General features: G+C 40.6%; 2 protein-coding genes across 4 annotated transcripts in view; both read left to right on the forward strand.

Annotated features, from left to right (window-relative positions):
* Positions 1 to 11761, forward strand: part of atf7ip (activating transcription factor 7 interacting protein) — a 30132-nt gene extending 18371 nt beyond the window's left edge. For 2 of the 3 annotated variants that reach the window (XM_028595807.1, XM_028595815.1), the window contains exons 2-14: positions 1233 to 1286; positions 2248 to 2784; positions 2920 to 3373; positions 4984 to 5165; positions 5300 to 5437; positions 5586 to 5657; positions 5751 to 5842; positions 7436 to 7500; positions 8897 to 9565; positions 9843 to 9944; positions 10110 to 10187; positions 10415 to 10497; positions 10870 to 11761. In XM_028595807.1, coding sequence (XP_028451608.1) covers positions 2254 to 2784; positions 2920 to 3373; positions 4984 to 5165; positions 5300 to 5437; positions 5586 to 5657; positions 5751 to 5842; positions 7436 to 7500; positions 8897 to 9565; positions 9843 to 9944; positions 10110 to 10187; positions 10415 to 10497; positions 10870 to 11316 — 2913 coding nt within the window. In that variant the 5' untranslated portion in view covers positions 1233 to 1286; positions 2248 to 2253 and the 3' untranslated portion in view covers positions 11317 to 11761. The remainder of the gene's footprint in view (positions 1 to 1232; positions 1287 to 2247; positions 2785 to 2919; positions 3374 to 4983; positions 5166 to 5299; positions 5438 to 5585; positions 5658 to 5750; positions 5843 to 7435; positions 7501 to 8896; positions 9566 to 9842; positions 9945 to 10109; positions 10188 to 10414; positions 10498 to 10869) is intronic. The other variant, XM_028595824.1, reaches the window with a different exon arrangement.
* Positions 11762 to 26722: 14961 nt separating this feature from the next.
* grin2bb (glutamate receptor, ionotropic, N-methyl D-aspartate 2B, genome duplicate b) overlaps positions 26723 to 27374 on the forward strand; it is a 106179-nt gene continuing 105527 nt past the window's right edge. The window contains exons 1-2 of the mRNA XM_028589074.1: positions 26723 to 26773; positions 27221 to 27307. Of these exons, the coding sequence (XP_028444875.1) occupies positions 26723 to 26773; positions 27221 to 27307 (138 nt within the window). The remainder of the gene's footprint in view (positions 26774 to 27220; positions 27308 to 27374) is intronic.

Here is a 27374-nt window from a genome sequence, read left to right on the forward strand (position 1 = left end):
TTAGTTTACTTTGCCAACTTTCTGAAGCATCAGGCTGAATCAAAAAATTGTTATTAAGCAGGGTGGTGGTGCAACCTGATATCTCTGATAGAGAATCCAGTTCAGCTAGCTACTGAGAGCTCAGTCTGGCAGCAAAAAGCAGAGCTGACGGCCATTTTGAGTTTCTGCACTGAATCCAGGCCGTAGGATGGGGGAGGGGGATTTTGTTCTCTGCGCAGTGTGCAATAAGATTGGAATGTGTACCAAGTGTACCAGTAACCATGCTCACAACTTAACATCGCTTTTTTATTTATTTTTTATTTGTTTATGCTGAGTTTTTTTTGCATGCTGCTTTTCTCGGTTAAAAATGAATGCTGAAATATCTTCTCTTAGTGCTGTGAAGCATGTGTATAGCAGTAAGGCAGACTTCTCTGGAGTGGATATCATGCTTCAATTTAGATAGCTAACAACAAAAGACAAACCATGGAGTAAAAAAGGGCAAAACAGACAAAAAACAAAATGGAAAAAAAGAGAAAAATACCCGAATACAACACCATGGAGCCATCGGATAAAGTAGCTTAACTAATGTGCGAATAATATAAGCCATAGGACTGTCTCGAGTCAAACCTTTTCGTGTGATTTGTTTGCTTGTCACGTCTTTTGAATGGGTTCTTATTAGCTTAGCCTATTAGAGTCAGCGGATACATTTTTTGTACATCCATTTTAGTTTTCAATTAAGCTTTGTCCTAATACTAATGCTGAATAAGACTGGGCATCAACGGTTTTCATTTTTTGTACAAAATATCCCAAATAAAAGCATGTTTAAATTTTTTAGCTAAAATGAACAGAAAGTTGTCTGAAACTGAAAAAAAAACAAAAACCTTTCAAAAAACCTTTTTTGTCACAACAAACATTTTATGACTGTAGTAACATTGAGATGTCTCAACATTCTCAGGAATCCTATCGTCGTCCAACAGACTAGCATAAATGTGGATATACTTCATTGTCATCAACATAATTGTACTTCCAGTTTGATGAAATTCAAAGTGACCCTTCAAATAAATATCTCCTTTTGAAGCCAAGGGCTCAGTTACAGCTCAGGGGATGGGAGACTGCTTAATTCAGATGAGCTAAATTTAGGGTTGCACTTTAATTTGCATGGTCTGTGGATTTCATACGTAGTTGATGTTATCTTCCTAGTTTGAAGCAATCATATGAAATATACTAAAATAAATCCATTCTTTTCCCCTCAGATTGTCGGAAGAATTCTGTGGTAAATCCATGACCAGGAACCTTTCGGGTTGAAGGTGAGTTTTTCATAGATAATTTAATTAGTGTGTGCGCTGCAGGTTCTTTAATATCACAGAACATTTTTTGTTTGCTACTACTTGTAAAATGAGAACTTTCACTGCAGCACACAGCTTAAGTGCATTTCTAATTTTGTTTGAGTACCATAGAAAGAGGTTTAAATCTTAAAACATGTTTGCACATAAAATTAATAGAACATGAAATGCATACAGCTACAATATGATAACTAGCCTCAACACTACAAAGTGTGCAACAATCAGAACTCTGTACGGAAAATCCTTCAGTTTTTTTTTTTTTTTTTTTTTTGCATAACCTCTTTACTGCTGCAACACGTCCTCGATTTGCCCGTTCTGATTCGCTGAGGATTGAACCAATAGGAACGTGGGGGGATGGGAGTAAGGTTGGGTTGCTGCTGTTAACTTCAATGTCATTTCTGTTCTCTGGATCGGGGATTAGGTAAACATGAAATCCATAGGTTAATCAGAAAAATATGGAAAGGGAAATTTGTCAGAGCAGTTCAAGCTTTTCAGACTGACATGAAAAAAGCCTTTCTGGCTTACTGAGTTGCACTTTGACTGTTGTCACTGTAGGACAGATACAGCAATGTGTAATCATGTAGTAGGGATCTGTCTGATTTGGCTTGGATGACTGATTCAAATTTTGGTAAAGAAAACGGGCTGTTGGGGAACCGGCCACTTTGGTATGCAGATCTCTGTGAAAGAAGAACCCTCTAGAAAAGAACAAACAAGAAAGCCACAGGGCTCTACAGTGACCTCTAGTGTTTGCTCTGAAACTCTGCAGCCATTTCTTTACTATTCAGTACGTAAAGTCCAGGACAGGTTCATAAGCGGAAGGGGACTGTGCTGCTTACCCTTGCAGTTATCACTAGGGTTTTGTAGATCTTTCCCAGATTCATCATGACCTTTTGATAGCATTTAATCTCTCCTTGTCACTCCACAGTCAGCAATGGAAGTTGTTGTGACCGAGGAGAAGAAGAAGATTTTCCGTGCTAGGAAAACCATGAAGATCAGTGATCGACAGCAACTGGAGAGTCTGCACAGCACTTTGTTGACAGCAGCTCCAGGTATGACCGACGCATTGCCGCCACCGCTAATGAACGGCACGCACAAAGAGGATGGACTGAAAGCAGGCGACAAAGAGCAAAACAACATCTCGGACTCCAACTCACCCCAAGCTACATCCCCTGCCTCTCCTGCTCCTTTCCTGTCCCTCAATCTGTCCCCTTCGCCGGCGTCTTCACTAAGTCCAAAATCAAAGGAGGAAACTCCTGCTTCTCCCACATCACCATTCCACTCTCTAAACTTTGAACTGAAAAAGATGGATGAGGACGAGCAGCAGGAGGAGAAGGACGAGCAGGAGGAGAAGAAAAGTCCGTCATCATCCTCATCAAAAGTGTCCGTTACACCAGCAGCGACCGAATCCAAGGAAACCCAGGAAAAAGACACCGAGGTGACCCCAGAGATGGAAAAGAAAAGGGTAAATGCTTAGTTTTTTAAGAAATTGTTCTCATGTGGCTTTATACTGGATTTGTTCAATAATGTTGAAGTGTGGATAGATTGAGAGTCCAAAAACCTTTTTAATTAATCAAGGGTTATTTGTGCTCTTCCTCAGGAGGACCAAACTACAACAGAGGACCCAGCGGTGGATTTGTTGAAGGATTCTGTTAATGGTTTGGCTCCATGTTCGCCTGTACCACCTCCAGTATCTGACTGCACAGAACCTATGGACACAGATAGTGACACTACAAAGGCCGAGGACCTTGGGGCCTCCACAGCCAAAATAAAAGATGAGAAGACTTCTTGCCCCAAATCTACCTCTTCTGATCCCTCTCTTCCTTGTCCTTCCTCGTCTTATCCAGCGTCCTCTTCTAAAGATCTAAAACAAGAAAAGGAAAACAAAGAGGACATAAATGACGAGGAGGATGAAAAAGAGGGTGTGAAGAAAGGATCAACAAACAAGGAAAAGATTGAGGGGGTAGTCAAAGTAGAGACCAAAAAGGAAAAAACTGAAGTTGGACAAACAAAAAAGCCACCTCGGCCATCTTCCACCCCTCCATCTAATACAGGTATGAGAGAGTTGGCATTGTGCCAGAAAGCATCAAGATAATTGCTCCATATTGATAAAGCTCAATAGAAATCCAAAGGAAATTAACCAAAACCAGTAGAATTAGATATGTCATTCAATATTTTATACATGCAGAACTGTATGTTCTTGTTCTCTAGTTAAACCAATGTAGACCCGAAATGAAAGGCTATGGAAATTTAAAGGGTTCAAGTTAGATAAAGACCCGTAGACACTTGTAATTGTAGGCTGAATGACATGTTAATAACATCTCATTTAAATTGGTATTGAAACGTCTTTTGTTAGATCCTCCTTGCCTGGTAATACTCTTGACCTTTAAACTCCATGAACACACACATACTGTCTAAAAGGCTTTCAGTCTAAGATTTGGAGTCTCCGAACCCAAAGCGAGATGCCCGGGTGATGTCACTTGACTGACTTTGTCAGACTTGACAAAGCGGTTTCCACAAGCGGGGCTGTACTCACTGTGTCTTGATTTTGAAATTAAAATCCAGCTTCACTTTAAGATTCTATGACTGAAGCTCATATTTTGCAAGTCTCTAAGATAAATAAATCAAATGGTAAGGATATTAAAACCTTAGTAGTATGCAGTGCAAGACAAGGTAGACATAACATAAGTGCTGGCACTTTGAAGCCAGGAAATGTACCTTGAGCTTCAAAAAATGATCTCGCTATTATCTCGATGATGTCGCGTTTTATGGTTAATACAGGCCAGACCATCCCAAGGCACTAGAACTTGTAAGGCTGAATTAGAGTTTTAATTCCTTTTTTAAAGTAAAATGTATGCATTTAATGTGTTTAATATTGATACAAATGACATTCTAGCTAAGATTTGATACAAAAGAATCTCTTTATCCACAGTATTAACAGAACATCTCTGAGTGTAGGTTGTTGGTAATTTTCTACGTTAAGTTCTACGTTAAGTATAAAGCAGAATGTACTAGTTTAAAAAAACAAAAGTCCTTGGCATAATTTGTATTGGCAAAACCCTTACTACCTCATGAAAATATTTTACATTACATCATTGCTTCCATTAAAAAACAGTCTGTGTCATTGTGGCTGGGTTGGCTCAGTGGGTAGAGCAGGTGCACATATACTGAGAGGTTTATGCCTCGACGCAGAGGTCCAGGGTTCGAATCCGACCTGTGACGATTTCCTGCATGTCTCTCCCCTCTCTCTCCCCTTTCTCACCTCGCTGTCCTATCAAATAAAGGCAGAAAAGCCCCAAAAAATTTAAAAATCTTTTGTTCTTGTTCGTCTATACAATTAGCAATTACCATTCTTAGTCTGAGATTGGTAAACATTTGGGGGTAATGCAAAGGATCACCACAAACAGATCTTGTTTATATGTTTATTTCGCAGCGCCAGAATTTCTGATAGAGGCCCAATTTATCAACTTTAAACATGAACATCTAGTTAGACACAGGAAACCCTTAAAAGCTATTGGTGTGCACGTTCTGTTTCATCCTGCTTCAACGGAGTGACTGAGACTGACCTAAAACCGAATAGTGCCAGAAAACCTATGCATAAAAGATTTAGGGCAATGAATGGCACACATAAGGTTCTAGTCAGTGTTTGTCTTTGTTTCTCAAGTAGTGCAAGAGGAGAAGGGCTCCACCTCGGGACTGAAGCGCACTTTATCAGAGGGTTCTGAAAAAGATTGCCAAACCGTTAAAAGGGAGGGGAAGAGGCCCAAGGTGGAGCGTGAGGAGTTGGAGGCACAACTGGAACTCAAATTTACTGCAAAAGCTGGCGCTCACCATAAACTTGAAAAGGTCTGTTTGCAACTATCCTGCAGCACAGAATATTTTCCCTAAGTCTAAGCGAACTGAACGCTGCTTTGATGCCAATGGATATTTCATTACTTAATCTTGCCTTTTTACCCCCTTTCTCTGATATTCTTTCTCAGATGGTTCAACAGCTACTAGAGGAACGGTTGAGGGCCTTGGAGTTGACCATTTTTGACAAACATTTCCAAGAGTTGAAGGACAGAGTAGACAAGATTGACTGTGCCATTAAACACCAAACCGCCATTACCACACTCCAAGTAAGTAGACTGTAACATTGTAATGTGAAGTACATTTTCTTATAGTATATAATAACACATATATAACACATGTAGCACTGTCAGATGCTCTTTTGCAGATGTTAGCAAGGCCCACATATAAAGTCCCTCTTTCTACCGTTTGTTTTAGGCCAAGATAAGCCGACTAACAAAAAAATTTGGAGAGGCCAATCAGGCGTCGGAGAACAAAAGGAAACAGGAGGTAAGAAATGGTTTTCCTTTTGTTACATGCTAAAATCTTTGTACCTGGTATTCAAGTGATTGTGACTGAAAATGTTCGGTCTGATTTCCGCAGGCGCTTGCTGCTGCTGCTGCAGCTGCTGCTGCTGCTACTGCTGCTGCCGCTGCCAAGACTGCAACTGTTGCAAACAACCCTCAAGTTCAACGGTACGTGTGTCAATGCCCCTCTAAATCCCTGTCAACCATACTATATATGTTGGTTTGGGAATTTAGTAATAAGATTCTTGGTTTTTGGAAGGTATTTTTTTTTTTATCCCCTCACTGCAAATATTTTTTTAAGTTAAAATTCACAGCATAAATGTTTTAAAACATGTTATCAAACAGCAGTCTGTTCACTTTGGTATTTTTTTGTGACTATAATTTGGCTTTTGTATGAACGTGACAATACCGGACTGAAGCCAGTACTACACACGGAGCCGGTTACAGCGTGAATAGTTGACATTGTCCCGGGTTGCTATCTGTAGTCACTAGAGACTGAATTCAAAACTAATGGACAGAATAAAGAATCCCTACATCCTCCAAATCCATACCGTTTTGGAAATCAAGATTCCATGTCTCTTGTACTCTTAACTTCCAAATAGTTCTAAAGACTGGTTTGGAATAAACAAACGCGTGTCTCGGTCTGTGTTTTGCACCTGCAAAGTAACCCTGCGTGGGTCCAGGTCCTGAGTCTTGTGACGTTCTACAATGTGAAGCCTGAGCGTTTCCTCAGGCAGTGCAGAGTGTAGTTAAAACTGCACCTCTCCTCCCAACAGTGTGCTCCGTCGGCAGACAGTAGTGCCGCAGCCTGAGGTGCCCAGAGAGGGAGTGGCGCCCTCTGTTGGCAAAACTGCTGTACTCTCTGTCACGAAGGCGAAGGAAGAAGAGGAAATGGAGGAGGAAGAGGACAAAGTTATGTCAGGTCATATTGCCATGGCAAAAAAGCTGACAGAATACAATGAAGGAAAATGCAGAGCGGACATTAAACTCCGCACAATCACTTCCCACTTGGAGAAAGTGCTGTTCCACAACTGCAAGAGAAGCTCAGGGAAACCCAGACCTGACCGCTACGCATCTTATGTATTCCGCTACCTAGTCCCATATGACGTCTACTGTGACTGGGTCGCAAAGGTCAATTATGTTGGATTATTGGGCAAGGAGGCACTGCCCACGAACTTGAGGAGGACAATGAGGATGTACATTGAGCATCGATTCCCTGTACTATCTTGTGACAGCTGGAGGGAGATTCGTGACGTTATCAATGAAATACTGCGAGTGAAGAGAAGACCGGAATTTTTTCGAGAATGTGATGAAAGAAAAACCAGCTTTTGAAAGTATTTGACAGTCTTATGTTACTGGAACAGAAGCATACTGGGACAATTGTCATTATGCATTATTGGAATTTTTTAAACATTTAGTCTAAATAGCATTCTCATTGCAGTACGATTCTTGTCAGCGTTCATAAAAAAAAAAAAAAAAAAAAAAATCATTTCATATTGAAAGGGGTATGAATTTCTGGTGACTTGTGCACAAAAATTGGCACCGCACTTGAAAATGTTGAACTGTACTTAACATACTGATAAATGCTTTAATGAAAACTTGGACATGTACTTCAATTACAGTATGAGGTGGAATCTCGCCTTGTTCAAATGAGACTGTATGAAGTTGAATAAAAGGAAATGTCATCCCCTGTTACCACATTCAGTCATCTTCCTTTTGTGGACATAAACGGCTCTAAGCATAAGCAATCTTTCTAAACAGGCCCGTCCGTACTTCCATGGAGTTTAAGCAGATTCCAACAACGGTTTCTACGGGCAGCACAGCTGGTGAGTCGCAGGATTTCCTTTATGCTGGATGTTGTGTTGGTCTTTTCCTTTTTAAATAGAATAACCAGAGGCACAATAGTTAGCTGAGTGACCTCCCAATAACAAAGCTGTGGATTTTAAATATTTGGTCCTGTTTCTTTCCATGAGAAGTTTGCATGTTCACCATGTGTTTGTGTCTGGATGCGGTTTCCTTCCACAGTGCAAAAGCATTTTTAAAAGCCCAAACCCATCTATGAATTCATCCTACTAACTAGAATGTTATTGTGTAGCCAAACACAAAATGTTCCTTCATTACCATTAACACAGGCATCGTATTGTAGTTTGAGTCAATTCAACATATGCTGTCCTGCTGCAGTAAATACTCACTAGCATACGGAATCTGTGACTGTAAATAGTCCCCATCACTGTTTACTCCTGTTTGAGTTATTTTTGCAAAAAACAACAGTGCCCAGCGGTCATAGGAAATAGTTTAGCCTTTGTTTTGTATTAAATTGTATATTTTTAAAAGACAACATTTTCAGTTGGGCGGAGTGCCACAGACAGGCTGAGGAAGTCACAGACAGGCTGAGGAAGTCACAGACGGGCTGAGGAAGTCAGAATGTATTGAGAGATGGACTAACACATTGTTGATTTTGGTCTGGGATTCACTGACAATGACAGACATGTAGAAAATTGCCAGCCTTATGCCGCGTTCTATTTACCTCGGAACTCGTTTTTTTACGAGGTCAAAGTCGGAAACACGCCCCCTGACCTCGTATTTACGAGCTCGGAACTCGTACAAGCTCGCGGTAGCCCAAGATCAAAATCCAACATGGCTGCCCCCGGTATCAACAGTTGTGAAAGCTGCAGTAACAAAGTTATAAGCACTTCTGTCTTATTTGTGTCACTCAGTCGTTCACACAGGCATGTCCAACTTCTATCTGTGGACATGTTGTTACCATAGACAGTATGGTTGTTACGCTGTTTGCACGCACAAAAAACGGCGTAATGCGTTGTTATCAACTGGTTGCTAACAATGGTTAACCGGGCTAGAGCTAATGAAAATCCGACTTTTAAATTGAACGCATTCAACTCGGGTATGACGTCATTCCCAGTTGCGAGTTCCGAGGTAAATAGAACGCGGCATTATCCTGTCCTGTAGCCGTGTGAAGAATTTGTCTGCATGTTAGTGCTGCGATAGGTGTTACCTGTCTTTTGCCCATTGCATGCCAGGATGTTTTAACTGCCATGACCGTTGCTAGCAATAAACTAGTCTGCTCCTGGTTTTGCACCCTTTACTTGACTTTAAGTATAAGAAGCAGATGGGTAAAGGAGAAAAAAATGCAGTTCATTTGAATGTCTCAGTGACCCTTCCTGTCACATTCTGAAATAAGCCATTTTTCCTGTTTTCCCTCAGCAAATCCACATACGCTAGCTCTGTCAGCTCCCGCCACAGGTCTGGCCCATACACCCACCTCCAGTGCCATGGTTTCACAGGCCCCCATCCTCCAGCTGATCACCACCACCACCTCTAATGCTGGCTCCACCTTGGCCACTGGCATCACCACTCAGAGTCACACAGGCACCCTGCTGCTGAAGACGGCCTCCGGGAGCAGCCTTATGGCTGCGGGCCAGCCGCTCCTCATCCAGCTGCCTTTATCAATGGCTAATGGCCAGACAGGAACGCTGGTCAACATCCCTGTCTCTACTTTATCTGCAGCCAGCTCACTCGGCAAGTCCAAAACCACTACTTCCACCGCCACTTTTATACTCAAGCCTGCTCCCGCGATTACCACTTCACCAGCCTCTGCCCCAGCTGTTGCTACTGTCCCAGCGCTCCAGGCCTCCACTGGCCAGATGTCCTCTGCTCAGCTCTCTCTTGCCCGTGCTGTGTACCAGGGGGGTGCCAGCGGGATAACAACACCCAACGCAGGGGTATCTGTGACCACAGCCAGGACGCCGGCTCAGTCTGTGTCTGTAGCAGGAGCTATGTCTTCTGCCTCTTCACCTGCAACCTCTGGGCCGGCAGCAACAGGTTCCACCGCTCCAGGACCGCCACAAGGGACGTCTCTGACATCAAAGACAGGTGGGGTACTACTTTGTTTACCAATGCTGTTGTTTTTAGAGGTATCTAAAATGCTTCTGCTGCTGCAATCAGCAGCTTGTAAAAATCAAGTTGTCGGTCATTCGGCCATTTGGCCAGTCCCAGAAATGTCAGAATGGGATGTAAAGGTATGATTCTTTGCTTTCCTTGTTTCATAAAACACTTGGGTATATTATTATTGATTTAAAGAGCAGTGTGCCTTGTCTTGGCCAAAGAATAGTGAGGTGTTGCTGGCTTTTAAAAAAAAATGTTTTCTCAGACAACCAAGCTACAAGATCCACTCCAACCAAAGCAGCTGCTCCGGGGGCACGACCCAAAGGATCTGTCATTGATCTCACCGAGGACGATGATGACGTACAAGGTAAGGTTGAAGGGAACCTCCTTTTTTTTTTTTTTTTTTTTTTTTTTTTTTGTTTCCCCGTACAATAAAATAGGTTTATATTATAATTTGTTGTCTATACCTTAACACGCACTGTAATGAAAAGCAGCCCTTAGTCTAAATATTTTGTTCTTCCATGTTCTCCAGTGACAGGAGTAAAGAATGCCACTGTTGCAGCTCCCTCACCTACCCTGCGTCCTAACCCGGTCATCAGCATTCCCAACAGTAAGTCCACCACATTATGTTGAGGGCATGAAAGGGTGATTCTGTGCATGCATGTGATATTGGGACAAACACATAAACCAGTGCTCATCCTGGCTATGGGAAACTATCATGATAAAAATCGTTATCTAGTTTAAAAACTAACAGAATCAAAGCGATAACATGTATATATTGTGTATGTTAACATCTAAGTTATAAATCTGTAATCTTTGCGTGTGTTCTGCCCTCAGGTGCAGGACCAAGGTCGTCCCCGCAAAGCAATCAGAACTCTACCGGCAATCCTCAATTGACAGTCCACCACCGCCCCCCACTGGTGAGGATTTAGAACAGCATTTTATTCTATGATTTATTTGTTTTAAGTTATAAATCTTGAGTTATTGTTATTTACATATGTTATGAATGAATGAATGTGAAATATGTGGATCTTATCCTGATGGACTGCTTAAAAAGCTACCAGTAGTTATGTTGTCTTTGCCCTCAAAAACCGATTTCTGACTGTTTGGAAGTTGAGAATTTTTTCATCTTGGCATATGAAAAACTTTCTCCATCACCTTTCTAGACCCACTTTCTATATGCATGATTACTGCTTGTGCTTTTTTTTTTTAATTATTCAAGAGTTAGTGGTCATTATCATATTCAGCCCATTTTGCGTGGGGAACAATTCATGAAATTTTTTTGTTTTTAGGACTCTCCACTGAAATCCCGCACTGTAACCACTAGTACGCCAACCCGAGTACTGCCCCCTCTCCCCGCTGCACCCGCACCTCCACGCTTACCCCCGGAGGCTGAGCGGACCTCACTTCCTCAGCAGCCTCAGCTGAAGCTGGTGCCAAGTCAGACCGGTATAGTGCTGTCCTGGTGTGTGGCAGAAACTGATCGGACCTGTGCAGCTGTAGACAGCTATCACCTCTATGCCTTCCATCAAGACAACTCCAACAGCAGTGCAGCACAGCAGCACTGGAAGAAGATTGGGGAGGTAAAGGCCCTTCCTCTGCCTATGGCCTGTACGCTGACCCAGTTCCAGTCTGGCTCCACTTATCATTTTGCTGTTCGAGCCAAAGACATCTACGGGCGCTTTGGCTCCTTCTGTGAACCTCAGTGCACAAATGTCATCAATTCCAGCTCTAGCTGAGCAGTTAAAGAATGGAAACAAGTCTTTGCATTTGAAAGTTCATGACTTCTTTTACTACTTTTTATGTTGGGAACTCAAATAGTGTGCATTGAACACATACAGTATCTGTAAATATCTCTCTCTACATAACAACTGGACTTCTGAGTTGGAGAATTGAAGCGGCAAACGGTTGGTCTGGTTAATGTACGTAATGTAGTTTTTGTGACTCAAGCTGTTGTATATAATTGAATTACTTTGCCCCTCTACCAAGTAAGATATTTATGTTGTTGTCTCTGTTACTATGATCCGGATGTATTTTTGCTTTACTTGAGAATAGGTGACAGAATTATCAGTGTAAACTCGGAATTGCACAGAAATGTATAAATGTGTGGTAGAAACTGAATAACTTTTGTAAGTTTTGTCTGGCAACCAGACTTTGACAAACACAATAAAAGGTTTTATTAAAGTCTTGGCTTATTAATTTTGGGATATATTTCATCATCTTTTTTTCCGGTTCTTAGCTCTTCACTGCAATTACAGAACCACCAATCTACCACCTTGAATACAGCAGTACCCCACAGATACATACAGAGATGTCTGTGACAAAAGTCCCATGTTTTACCAGTTCCAAATGGATATGCAGTGCTTTGCACAGAAGAACCAAAGGCTTTCTATTTCCCTTGTATAGGGATCCAGATAATTGGGCTTATCTGCTGAAGCTTTATTTTTCTCAGGATTCTCACAGCTGCTCTACATATCTGGCAGCGAATGGTGAACCACAGAACTGCCAACATTAGTATTTACAATTAAAGGTCCCTTTTGGAGTTGTAGACCTCTAGTGGTGCTTTGTAGCTGTTTTTCTATGAGTGGGTCCCAGTTTGTTTATCTTGTGCAGGCACGCGGGTGACATGATACACAGTCCTACCAATGGGGTCACACTATTCCATCAACAATTGGCGGGAACATGCCAAGATATGCTGCAATGTGCCAGCAAAGACGGAAGAAGACTGCAAGCTGGTAAACTTAAATGAAACCATGCTAGGATTACAATACCTAAAAATAAAAAATAAAAAAATCTGCTTTGCAAATGTTTTACTTTTCCTTGACATGTTTGTTAGACACCAACAATACACACAATGTTTTGTGAGAAACACTCAATGTAAACATAACTTTCATTTGCTTACAATAAAACTACAGGGCCCTTTTAACAGCTTTCATCTTTAGATTTGCTGCACACGGACCACAAGAGGATGTCCGTGTCTAGCTAGCATACTGGTGCATATCTCATTTGTTGCTCTAACTGCAGAAGCAGAGGAGAATTTAAGCATGAAATCAAGCAAACCTGCAGCACTCAATTAAGCGCGGACCTCGACTTTCTTTCATAGTCAATATTGTACTGGAAAGTACATAGTAGTTTAATAGTAATTTAACCTTAAAAAATAGATTTGACTTTTACAGTCATCTTTCAACTAGGTTTATAAAAGTATGGTTATAGTTATACAAGGGCACTCAAAGATTTTCCTAAAGAAAAGGGGGTGGCACAGTGGTGCAGTGGTTAGCACTGTCGCCTCACAGCTAGAGGGTTCTGGGTTTGAACCGGTCTTGTCTAGATGGTAACCCAAGAATTGCCTGACTATCTATGCTAGCATAACTAACCGTAGTCTCGCTTTGCCAGACCATCCACATGCTACAAAGCGGAGGAGGGTCTGGCTACTCCACATGGCATTCCGGGATGGGAGAAAAACATGCTCTGGTTTATTGGCATTTCTTTAAACCAATCACAATTGTCATGGGCGGCGCTAAGCTCCACAAAGAGCCGCTGAAAAATAGTTGTGTGAGAGAAAACTCAAATTGGACAGATAGTCTAGCTAGCTGTCTGAATTTATCATGCAGAGATCTGAGGAGCAGTTAACTATAGTCCTCATGAATCCACCAAATTTAAAATTCGAACTCAAAGAAAGCGGAAGGAAACGGAAAACACATGCATCCGGCAGAATTTCCTGTGGCATCGGAGCAATCCCGGAAGTGGAACATCAAGGATATAGACTAAACTAACCCTAACCACAAGGTCAATGCCTAATCTCAACCATGTCATGAGACTTTCGAGACAATCATGGGTTACCATCTAGACACGACTGCTTGCAAGTCTCAGTTTCAACTGTAAAAAGTTATAAATTGTTTCCATTATTTCTTTATTAACGTAAATTGTTCATTTGTTCTATTCTTTCATTTCAGAGTACAATAAGACATTGAACTGCATGAATTTCAATAAATACCTGGAAAAATTGGGGTGTTCTAAAACTTTTGACCAGTAGTGTATATATATATATATATATATATATATATATATATTACAATGTATTTATTTATATATATATATATTTTTTTAATTGTGACCAATTCCAAGCCGGACATTTGACAGTTGAAAAATCAACTTGTCAGTGCTCTCTGGTGGACAAAACTATGAAGGGTTGCTGTTTCTACATTGCTTCAAATCTAGTTTGGCTTTTCTGTAGTGCAATTTCTTGATACTTATCAGCTGACATACACCGATACCGATGCGATATGGCTGCATTATATGCTTGATAGTTTTATTGGTCTTGATTTAATTATTAGACACAAATTAAATAAAAAATAATAATTTAATATTTGAAAGCCTTTTTTGACATTTGTTAATAATAATAACGAAAATGACCTTGAATTATTTTGTATCCTTTCTAAATTTGATTTAACTAACCAAGTGGTAATAGCTTTTTTTTAAATGTAGGCCCTAAATGTAATTGTAATGGTGCGTTCAGGATCACACCGAAGCGTTTTCGAACTACACATCCAGCTTTAAAAGATCAAACTTGCGACGCAAATATTCTGATAGCTAGCTATACCTAGTGATGCGTCACGTCGCTAGCGTTTTCAACAGCAGCAACAAGTTAACGTGAACGTGACTAGCTGGCCTATTTTCATCAATTTGTGTTGTTTACGTGGAAATTTGGATTACGAGTGTCCCACAGAACTGCTCCTTCTTTCTTGACCTGTGCATAAAATCATGGTAAGTCTGGTTTTGCATATCTGACTGTCTATAACGCCAGTGCTATAACGTTACTTGTGAAAAGTTGGTATCATTAGCTAGCTAACTCTTAGCTTGTACAAACTCAGCGTTTGAGCGGTCAACGTTAATTGTATTTCGGTTTAACAAACCCGTCAAATTATTTGATCTCAATTAGGCATTTTATTTAATTAAAGAATAAGCCATTTAGGCATTTCAACTAATGTTATATTGTCATTGCGAAAGGTTCACTAAATATGTTGTAACGTTATTTTAAAAACACTTTATGATATCTAACGTTAACGCTACCGATAGTAATGTTAGGTAAGCTAGCTAAGTGGTGAAGAAGGAAGTGTTCAGGGCAGTTTATACTTAATAAAACTACTAATACCACGATGAAAACACACTCAACGAATTAAACTTCTGCGCTCAAACTATGAAAGTATACAGAGCATATTTATTATGCAGAATTGTCCCTTCAGAGTCAATATATAGGTATCATATTTTTGTACAAATAGTATCAACATGTAATGTTAAGCAGCATTTTGATGCTGTAGCTAGTCAAATGTTACTGTTGGGTAGCTTAATGTGTCACAAAATCATATTTTAAAGGCTGATTATGAATTGTATAGGCCTATGTAAGATTACTAACGCTAGTACTATACCTGTCATACATACTTGAGCAAATTGCAAGTAACGTTACCACAAAACTTCACTTAAGTACTGCATTTGAGTAAATGTACTTAATTACCTTCGTAGGAATTTATTCCATTAAGTGTAAATGTTATTTTTTTCCCCATAGTTTGCTCCAAACGTCACAGAATTTGACAAGTTTCAGATTATGATGGAAATGGAAACTCATCATAGAGATAGTGAGAAAATCCTGTGTAAAATAGCCTACATTTTACTTTTACTGAAATGTTGCTGGGAAACCTATTCTGGAGTACCGTTGTAGGTCTTAGGACCCCAGTTTGACAATTAACACTTCTATAATAAAATTACTACGAACATTTCTGAACTTCAAGCATTCTCTAGCTACATGGATTTTCAAAATGTAAAAATGTCTTCAACCAGGTTGAATCAGTTACAATTTCATCACTATCAAGCCGATATGAGCCCCAAAAAAAAATTGTCAGTACACACAGGAGGCATTACGGTGACACAAAAACAAAATTGCAAAGAATTTAGAAAAACCTTTTATCTCTAATTAAACCTCATTTTTGCCAATTTTATTTTCATCTCTAAGCACAACAACAGAGGGAGCTATTGCTTTCATTTGTAAAAACTATTTTATTGACAATTGTTGCAACAGCCCTTCTTCACTGTAGCATCTCTCTAATTCACAATCCTATAGAGGGACCCACCTCCACATATCTCTCTCTCTCTCTCTCTCTCTCTCTCTCTCTCTCTCTCTCTCTATCTCTCTCTCTCTCTCAGGAGGAGGAGGAGGAGGAGGAGAAAAAGTGAGTGCAGTTTGAGTTGTGCTCTGCGCTCTATGCCAGCCAGAGGTGTGTTTCGGCTCCACTCTCTGTATCTCTGGGTAGCAGCACCCCACCGTGCAGCCAGCCTTAGTGCCATGTCTAACAGCTTTGTTGGCAAAGGGTTACAGCTCATCTGAAGGGGAAGGTAGCACCTTGCTTTCAGGAGGACGGAAGATAAAAGAAGACTGACCAGTTGCAGAGAGAGGGGGGATATAACTGACAACCCCCCCCCTCGCCTTACTAAACTGAGCAAAAACGGAAGGCTTTGGAGTATTCAATTTTTTCTTTCGTTTTATATTTTTCTTATTCCTCATCGCGGTGCTGGGAGGTGCTTCATCTTTTCATATAGTCTCTCTCTCCGTCATTTGCCTCCTCATCTATTTCTCCATCTACCTGGTGTATAATTTTGTCTATTTATGAGTGAGAGAAAAGAGGAAGGAAGAAGGAGTTTGTTTTAATTTTTGTCCTTTCCTTCCTCCTTTCCACTCTTCCCTCCCTTTCACCAAACCATATCATACCTGTCAGTTCCTCCTTGCCATTTCATTTCTATCTGCTGCCATCAGTTCATTATTCCCCATCCTACACCTCTTTCTGTCTCTAAAGTCTGATGTTATATGAACTTGGATGAATTTTCTTCAAAGACAACTAAAAAAACTCCTCATGAATGACTATTTTTTTTTCCCTTTTCCTTCTCTTTTGGTCCTTCCACACCCATTTTCTTTGCATCACACTCTTGCGGGATTCTTAAATGTTACTCTAGGTAGGTTAACTATCGTTTAGTGTCTGTCCATCTCTTTGTCTGTGTGTATTTGTGTGTGCTTTACGTATACATAAAACACACATTAACACACACATGCACTCGCACACTAAATTATGCCTAAAACAACAGTGTTCAGTGAGTCGATATCGGTCTGGTCTCGCACCGTTTTCACACCCTCCTCCTCATCTGTTCTGCTCACCATGGCAAAGTGCGCCCATTTTTAATTGTTGTCTTTAAGACATCTCTTTTTATGTGTCCACATGTCACGTCCCCTTTTCCATTTAATAAATATATCAATTTGTTTTGCAACCTTTTGTGAATTAACATTGGAAGACAAATTAAGTTTAGTCTTGAGGAAGAATGAGATTAATTTCTTGGCACGTTGGCGTCCTTATAGGTTTTATTATAATTTGGCAAAGTTGGGAATATTTAGTCCAAACTAAATGATACTCTCTTTGTGTTATTTGTTTAGCTGCATTCAAAGTCCGGAGCGAATGCCCATCTCAAGTCATTAAGAGTGTATCCCATTTCATTCTTGATTTGTGCTTATTTTCATTCTGCCAGTCCATCAGCAGTCATTAGTTCTTATACAACCCTCCCAACACACACACACACACACACACACACACACACACACACACACACACACACACACACACACACACACACACACACACACACACACACACACACACACACACACACACACACACACACACACACACACACACACACACACACACACACACACACACACACACACAATCCTAAAACCTTGAATGCGCTCCTTATTATCATCAAACTATTTTCCAGAATGGAATCCTCGTGCTTCTGCATGTTTTCAATTTCCCCTTCCCTCGCTTTAATTGGTTTTAATCAGGAACTGGCCATTTTTCATTCCTGAAGCTCTCCCCCCTCCACTTGTCTTCATACTCATCCTCTGTCAGGCAAGAGAGACCGCTTGGCATTAGTTGGATGTTGAACAGTGGATTAAGTGGGCAATGCCGCACGGTGGATTTGAGGCGTAATAGACGGTGTGCAGGTTGTTAGATAGAGACAGACTGATAGACAGATCAAAAATAGATAGAACTTAATATCCCATCTCATCACTACCTTTCTCTTTCCCTCTGTCACATTTCCCTTCTTTACGTTGTGTTTGATGCTTTGTTTCTGTCTCTACTTTTCACTGCCACACCTTTTTTGGGAATCGCTGTTTTAAAGCATTACCACTGCTAGACTGTACGTTTTTAACCTATGTATCCACGGACATCTAGCTGTGCACTCAACCTTAAGGTGAAAAATTACGCCCAGTAGCGTAGGCCCACACCAGCCGCGTTAGTCTCCTTTTCCCCCTTTCTTATGGACTGATTAAGGGGCTTAATAAATACCTCTTTCTTGATTGTTCTGAGAGTGGGATGTCGTCATGAAGGAATATGAAGGACCACTCGTTTTGCTCTGTCTTTGCTTTTGTGTCTCAACTCTGCTCCTCTGTAAAACATCTCCACTACAGTCTATAAATTATGTGTTACAGAAAAGAGTTAATTAGGTGAGTAGTGAATTAATATAGCATTCACTTCTTCTTCGCAACTGAGTGTATGCACATGCATGAACAGTAGGTGTGTGCACTGAATATGTGTGTGTGTGTGTGCGCAAGACTACAGCTAATCGAGTGTGCATGTGTTTGTGCATGCCCCCGAATGGAAACGTATTCTGCATGAACTTTAATCAGCAGGTTCACTGTGAAGGGTATTATTATATTTTCCATCACATTTGCTTGTACTGCTAAACCTTTCTTCACCCTGCTGTGACTAATAGGATGTTTATCAGACCATGCCTTTGATCTTTATCCATATACTGGTAGATCTAAGAATTTGACGCATTCTCATCACTTCTCTCAGCGGGGATTTTGAGCAACAGAGATTTCTTACTCGAGGACCATTTCTAATTCGCGGCAGAAACCAGCTCAAGATACTCTGTTAATTTGGTCAAATCTCTCCCCATCCGCTTACATCAGTTGACTCACTCAATGACTCCAGTGTAGTGTGCAGGTGCATGCATTTACATGCATCCATTTTAGCCCTCTTCTTCTCCTTATTGTGCATTTCAGTTGGTTGAGGTTTGTTAACCAATGCTTTGTTGATGCCCTCCTCCTCCTCTTCCATTACATTTCTTCTTGTTTCCTGCTTGATGGCTCTGCAACATATCAATCAATCAACATTTATTTATATAGCGCTTTACAGCAACCAGCAGGTATCGATAGTGCTTCACATCAAGGACCAAGAATAAAACAACATAACATACAATACAAAGAACAAAACATAGAATACAGTAAAATCAGAAAAAGTTACATAAAAGCAGGAGGAAGAAAGGGACAATGTCACACCGTTACTATGTATTAAAAGCCATTCAAAATAAAAAAGTTAATTTAGAATGGCTTAATAATAAACATCTCTAAAAACGACTAGATCTCTGGAAATGAACCACAGATCTGATGTGACTTACTCACCAGCGTTACTGTGTCAGACTCTTCAGCATGACCTTAATGAGTACACTGTCATTGTAGGTGACATACTGGGCTGTAGGTCTCAGAGCGCATTATATATTGGATAGGTGAGCCAATGCTGTGTTAGCTTTTCTGCAACCAGATGTCTTATTATGGTAATTAACTAGCAACGAAATAGCAAATTACTGATGGCATAATTATCCTAAAGATGATTAGACAAACGAGAGCAAACTCTTAATTGTTTACACATAAAAAAAAAAATCATCATCATCATCACATTCCCCAAAGTGAATTATGACAAGTATCTTTTGCTTGCACTAAAAGCCTTGTAAATAAGGTGATTCCTGCCAGTCAGGAACTGTCGTTAACAACACAAAATACTCAAGATTCATTATACATTTAGCTGTCACATAGTATTTCAAAACAATAAAACGTAAGGGTCTTATGGCGGGTTCCTCCTAAATATTTTCCATTAACGGAGTAAAAGAGTGGGCCCCATGTTCTAAAAGTTTCAAGTTGATTTTAACGCTAACGTCTTTAAGCAAAACAGTATAAATGATTTAGGGCGTCTTTGGAAACAGTGGTGTGATGTTGCACCGCTGTGAGCACACAGTAGTTTAAAATATGAAGGCTTAAAAGGGCATGCTCACCTCCTGGGTTTCGGGCTAATGAAGGATTTATGTTCAAAAGACGAGTCATTAACCCCTTAACGCCGACTGTCGCTAATTTGCATCAAACCCCTTCCATTCCGACTGCAGGCGAGATAGTGTGTGTATTCCCCCCAATGCCGGTTTGTTTACATGTGATACATACCTAGGAACCTTTTGCATGCACTGGTTTCTCGTAGGACCGGTCGGAGTGGGAGATACATCCGGTTCACAGAAGCGAAATTAACCCTAAGCCTACCCCTAACCCTAACCCTACACCTAATCCTACCCCTAAACCTAACTCTACCCCTAACCCTAAAGAAACTACTGTCAATGTTAAGGAGTAGGAGAGTGTTTTCTTTCTTGCCGTTGTCAAGATCCATGTATTTTTCATTTACAGTTTAGAAGTTCTAACAACTTTGTGACATGAATGAAATCTACTATGTGTTTTATTAATTTTACCATTTTGTAAAGAATTTTACCATAAATTATAAAATTATAATAAATAATTTTGGAGATCTTTAGATACCAAGCACATCAAGAACGCACGTGTTAGTTGATTTTAATCCAAACGCTGGTGTCCATAAAGCAAATGAAACGTACTGAAACCGCAAAATGTATTTTGACACATTTTGGCGTTTTGATGAAGTACGAAAGTAACATACACATTAAAGCCTTTGCTTCAGTACAAATGTCTTTCTGGAATAACTCACACCAAATAACATTCCACATTTTGAAAAGCTGTTGATTCATAAGCTAGCGTGGGAACTAAACCAACAAGCCAACCATATTCAGTTGTCTTCTGCAAAGGTTCATTTAAGGAAATACTGTATTATTCTACATCAGAGTCAGGCTATCAGTGTCATTTTAATAGTACAGTGAGAGTCGGAGATAATTAGACTTTGGAGGAGTCGGAGAGAAAGATGGATTTTTTTTGTAAATAAATTTTGTTGAATGAATAATTCATTACACTGCCAGGCAGGATTAAGATTCTTCACATGCAGATATACTCGACTAGACAATTTTCCTTAGGCCAAATTGTGTATACCTACGTATCCGACTTCCTTCAAATACACAGATAAACACACGTTTCCAGATACTGACAGATCCCTGTGAGCATATACACGGTAAAAAAAGACAACTCCCTTGATCTGTTAAAGACGACGAAATTATGAAACATTAGACAGAACAGACATTACTGTCGCTGCAACTACCAATCATTTTCACTGTTCATTAATCTCTCGATTAATTAATCGTTTGGTCCATAAGAGATCAGAAAATAGAGAACAGTATCTGTCACAGTATCTCAGAGTCCAAGGTAACGTCTTAAGATGTTTTCTTTCGTCCGACCAAAAGTCCAAAACCTGAAAACTGAACTGACTATTGTAGAAGATTAAGGCACATTAGACAGAGCATGTTTCAGCAGCCTGGGGTGGCTTTTTGTAATTATAATTTTTTGGGCTTTTTCCACCTTGAATGGACAGGACAGGTGAGAAAGGGGAGAGAGAGAGGGGGAAGACATGCAGGAAATCAACACAGGTCAGAGTTGAACCTTGGACCTCTGCGTCGAGGCATAAACCTCTAAATATACGTGCACCTGCTCTACCCACTGAGCCAACCTGGCCACTTTGTAATTATTTGTAATGAGAGTGAAGCATTTTACTCGCTGCTTTTACGTTATTGAGCGCCTCCCATTTTTTCTGCTCTATGCGCCTTGCGTTTTTGCGGGATTTGAAAAACCTGCCTTGAGTTGAAAAACCTTTTGACTCAGAGCGGGAAAGTGCCCGTTAATTAAATTCATACAGCAAAGTAACTGTTGGTTGTGGACAGCCGATTTGGTGGTTGCCTAGCAATAATAACAACACCAGCCTAACAACACCAGCAAATATCCACCTTTTGAGACGATGGAACCAGAGAGTTATGAAGAAAAAAACATTAAAGCATTCGTTAGATGCAAAAAAACAGCAAAATTTGAAGTAGAGTGAGACCTTTTTCCTGCAGCCCTCCCTCTCCCCTTTTTGTTCGCATGGGCAATGCATCCGCAGAACAGCCAATAGAATTGCTCGCTCTCTCTGAAGTGATCTGGGATTGGCCAAAGTCCCCTGTGACGGCTAGATTTTATGAAGCTTGAAAACAGAGCCAAGAGGAGATGCAGAAGTCTAGTTTTCTCTCAGATCACTTGAATTACAATATGCTGAAAGATTAATAATGGAATTTTTGCCCGACGATGCAAAAAAAAGTGCCTACCACAGCTTTAAATAATAAATTATCAAACTATTTGTTTAATAATTGATCGATTACCATCATTTCAGCTCTATTAGGGAGATTACAGTGCCAGACCAGAAAGTCCTGAAATGTTTAATAACAAAGCAAATAAAGAGTTGCCTATTTCTACTCCCCACCTCTGTTAAATTATGAAATCTATTGATATTTTAGTAGCATTAAACCTAAAGCGAATCATCACAAATGCTACAATTTCAGTCATATTGGGTTAAAGCAGGGGTTCATGTCCCTTTTTTAATCAAGGGAACTGAAACTTTCTGTGAGGGATTAGCTGTCCCAGATTAACCAAATAATATTCGCCTACCATCAATAAAGACACAAATATTGATTAAACATCTGGCATATCAAACCTTGTGAGATGGCAAAAGGGAAAATCATGGAAAAATGTCTCCCAGTAACACATAAGCTCATACCAGTGCAAGAGAGGGCCATATTTTACAATCTGTGAGGATAAATGAATACCTAAATAAAAAGTCTGAAATAATTACAGACAAAAAAGGAGTAGGTGCTATGGATGAAATCTATCAAAGTGTATGTGATTTTATATCCTGGTATTGGTATATATTTATCGTAATACAGTAAATTATCTGGAAAATTAAATTGAGAAACAGTTTAATGATAAAATAACCAGACAAGAATGTCCATTTTGGGCAAATTAAGTATCATCAAATCAAGGTACTTTATCACACTGATGCAGCAATCATAAAAAAAGCCAATTAAGCCAAAGCCAGTTCTTCTCATTAAATTGCCCTGATATAGCCAGATATATTAAAGAAGGATTATCTTGATATGACCAATATGGCAAAATATCACTTTGACTCAGGACCCATAAAGAAATACTGGATTAAAGCAAGGATAAAACAGAAGCGCTGACAGCATCTCCCACGAAGAAAATAGCACAGTAATATTACTCGGCAACAGCGTTCAACACATTGAGATTGCAGTGAAAGGGGGCATGTAGACACAGCGGCTTCACTTAGTTAAGCCTTGACCTCAGAGGCAATTGACTTGTGTACACAGTGGCATTCAGCCTTCACCAACGACACATCCATCCACAGCTGTTCTCTGCCATCTGACTCTGTCCTTCTCTTCTTCTCCCCTTCAGACTGAGAACAAGGAGAGCACAAAGCGTTCTGGACAACTGATCATCATGACTGGCTAAAGCAAAGCCAAGGCAAGAAAGCCAAAGAAGAAGAAGGAAGGGAGGGAAGAAGAGGAGTACCTACACACCCACTGCTGCTCATCTCCACGGCAACTGCATTCACATGCTTGCAGACTTCTGGGGGGGAGACCTTGGCGAGCTGCATCACCAGCGTTGGAGGAAAGGGAAAAAGAGTTGGATGGAAAAAGACAAATGAAAGAGCGCCCCTTCACCCCTCTATTATTATACCATCTATTATCTTTTAGTGTAGTTTATTAAATTCATAAGCAGGCTACCATTTTGAGTTGATGGTCAACTTTTAAAGTCTTCTAAGATCTGAGTCAAAAGTATATTTCAACCAGGTTAGATCAGCAGATTGATCTTTTTGGGCCTTTTTATATGTAAAAATCCTTGTTTCTAAAGAATTAAGTGTCCTTTGTACATATCATTGCACTTTAAAAGCGGTCCTCTTCCCTCCTGCCACTTCTTCACACTGACATTCCCCAGCATTGCCCACCTCCACCCTCAGTCAACCCAACACTCACCTCTCGCCCTGCAAGACCCCACCTCAGACTTCTCTGCGTGACTTCATCTGTCTACCATCCCTTCATCCGAGGCTATGAGAGGAGGAGTCGAATCCCAGATCACTCCATCATGCCAGTTCTGAAGAGTAGAGACGAGATCCGGGCTGGCAATGTTAAAGGTAGGCCAGCGATTCCAGTAATTGGATTGTATTTGCATGTCTGTGAGCATCATGAAAATGTTGGGAGCCGTTCACTGGGAGTTTACTGGGCTGTACAATTGTGTCACAGTGATCCTGCACCTCACTTCATAATCATATATTCATTTTTTTTTAGGTTGGTAAACATTCATCAGTTAATAGTTTGACAAATAAAGCCCAATATGTATCTTTGTGCTTAAATGTATGTGTAGAAGCTTATGGCAACTCATAAACCAAGGGCAGGGAGGAGAAGGCTGAAGAACATTCGTAATCCAAAAGAAGAAAGGACAAATTGTCTTTTTTTTTTGTCAAACTTTTTTCCCGCAGTGCTGTGTGAGGGAGCCCAGTGTTGAGATAACGGATAACGAGGCACCAGCTTCAATAAGCCCATCAAAACGGCACGTTGCGCTGCTTCACAAGTGAAAACAGGTCCAGACAATAGTAACTGTATAAAGCAGGGGAATGGGGAAGCTGGAGCCAATGTTATTGCTGAGCTTGTGCTCCTTTCAGCAGCCACTCAAACGGGAGTTTGGCTGATAAAAGGCACGTTTAAAAGTTGGAGGGGCATGTAGAGATAATGGAAAGACTTATCTAAAAGGAAATGTGACAACGAGTACAAGAGAGGAGATGAGGTAAAATCAGCTCCAAAGGAGAGTTTACACATTACATTCATGTGCAACAGAATTAACCTTTTAGACCAGTTTACAGTCTGTGTGTGTGTGTGTGTGTGTGTGTGTGTGTGTGTGTATGTGTGTGTGTGTATGTATGAACATTTTTGCAACAGAAAATGCTCAAAATCCCATGTTCTGTCAGTGTCCGGCTGCTTCCTATGGAGCATGTCCAGGATTTGTCTCTTGGTGGCATTGTAGATTAAATTCTTGGCTGGATTGTTTTTAGCTTTGGGTGAGACAAGTTAATTCTCACAAATCTAAACTGAGCTTCTCCACATTTGCATTCACCCACTCATAGGATCTGATGTAACTATCTAATTATGATGCGCCTCTTTGTTGAAGCGTGACTTAGAGGAGGTGTGTGACAGCTGGTTATGTCCCTCCTTCACAACACAACAGCTTCAACACTGAGCAGACCTACTGTATTCTACTCCTTACTCACATATGCTGCACAGACCATGCATTCTACAGCTCCAAAATTCCTCACCACAATATTTAATTTTTTTTTTAAATCTAAACTTCACCCTCCGTCTCGACAGTTTTGGGTATTGGCTGACACTGCAGGCTTGAAATGGCTGCATGTGAACTGTGTTTCTAGGATAGATTTTCCATCAAAGAAAAAAAGGGTGGGGGGGGGATCATGACTGAGTGAGTGAGCAAGGGGTTAAGGCGTGGCAGACAGCAAAAGAGACAGACATGCAAAGACCCAGACGCAGGCGGTAAATCCAGAGGAAGCTTCACTGACAGTGGATGAAGGAGAAAGCTTTGTAGATAGATGTAGCTCTGGGTGCATTGTGCAAGGCCTAGGAGGGGTGTGTTGTTGCAGCATAGTGATGCTGCATGTTTTTGGAAAGAGGGTTGGGTAGAGGGGATTACAGGAACTGAGCATTGGCTCTCTTGTCAGGCGGGCAGCATGGTCCCCGTTTGGATCGGTGGACCGTGAACGGAGTGGCGGCAGCGAGGTGCCATGAATGTATATATGGGTGTTGAGATGTTGACGCTGGGATTCAGACAGCCGGCTGACTCAGTTTTGGATGCAAGCCTCATGTGACCAGCTTTACAAATGTTGATTGAGTCGTTGAAGGATTACAGGTGCTGAGCAGCCGTTCGTGTTTATTGTTTACTCAGAGCCAGGGAGAGAGAGAGAAAAAGCGAGAGAGGGAGAGAGGGAGAGAAGTTTAAAGTAGTTACACAACGCCTCAGAAAAGCCTCTATCACCCATGCATTTTCATGCAATTTTTTTTCAAGAAATGATCCATGCAACACAATCTAAAAAAAATAAGAATATAATATGAACTGAGTTGTCAGTTTTTGTAGCTAAAACGAATGTAATCTAAACGCTGAAACATGCTTCTCTGGACTACACGTAGACGAAGGGCACATGGCTTTTTCTTTTATACATGTAAAATTTGTGTAATGTTTTTATTTTTTATTTCTTTGTTTCCAACCTGCCTCTCGACAGGGGTTGGATCAACCAGTCAGCTTGCTTGACATGCGGGTGTGTGCAACAATAGCCAATGGGTCACACTGACACATGGATAATTCATTTTGCGAGCGCCCCCTGCTAGAGTACAAGAAACAGCCTGTTGCACTTACACTGTACATTGTGAATTTTTAAATCAGACAGTTACACTTAATGTTAATTAAACTGGACCTGGAGTATAGATGCCCTCACGTTTTTGTTAGAGACAGAATCTTAAGATGCCTCGTCTACCTCTCCTTTTCTATACCTAGTCATGTGTGACTGTGAGAGAAGGAGGAAGAGCTAAGAATAGAGAAAAGGGGGCCCAATGCTGTGATGCCGCCTCTACCCACGTTGCTCAGCTTCTTGTTGTGCCGTTCTGTAACTGAAGACAGCAGGCATTCAACCAGTTTTCGTTGATATCGGTTTGTGCAGGATTTGCTTAAACTGAACACATTACAAACTGTAGCTATTGCTACATAAGTCATTTTATTTTACAGTGATGCAGAAATTGAGCTAAATAACTGTCTTTCACCCTGTATATGTTCACTCTTAACATGATCAAAATGTCTTGGTTGACACATGCAAAAATTTAATCAGAAACTGTCACTTTTTCATGTCATGCCAAAGGGAGTCCTTTTGAAGCTCTTCCACTGACAGACAGGGAAGAGAGAGACATAGTTTTTTTTTTTCTTTCATATAATATTTCAGACGGATGGAAGAGACCGACAAAAGACAAGATCTACTGGATGAGAAAAGGGTCGAGGTGCGGAGATGAGAGGAACTGATGGAGGGTTTGATAGCTGAACGAGATTGAATAATATTTGATGATACTGTTCTCAAAAGGCGCACAAGAAAAAGACATCAGGACTCAAAAGAAATCATGTCATGCAGATGGCTTTGCTTAGAGGGGATGATACGATGATAATTATGTTTTCAAAGAGGGAGAGAGACATGATGAAAGAAAGATGAGAACAAAAATATTTAATTGAATCAGAAGGAGAAATTGGTCTGTGTGATGCTACTTATCAACGACAGGTTCAGATCTTGTTGCGTGTAATTCATTGGTGTAAACAGTGTAAAAGACTATTACCTGTTGGAAGTAAGGGTAAAAGTATTGTTTTATTTCCATCTTTTGTAAGAAAGCCATTACAAATTAGAACAATAATAGAATTCTAAAATCAGAATGTGTCTTGTTGATATGTGTCCCCAGGGCAACATGGTCACCGGGAGAGTCCTGTACAACCCGACTCTGGACGGTAAAACTGAGATCCAATTAGCTTCACAGCGGAGCGTTCAGGTCCAGTCGAAACAATGCAGCTTAGTTGGCTTAACAGCTTATCATCTTAAAGTTGACTGCTGGACGT

The sequence above is a fragment of the Perca flavescens genome, chromosome 2, assembly GCF_004354835.1.
Source record: "Perca flavescens isolate YP-PL-M2 chromosome 2, PFLA_1.0, whole genome shotgun sequence".
In the NCBI taxonomy this organism is placed as follows: Eukaryota; Metazoa; Chordata; class Actinopteri; order Perciformes; family Percidae; genus Perca; species Perca flavescens.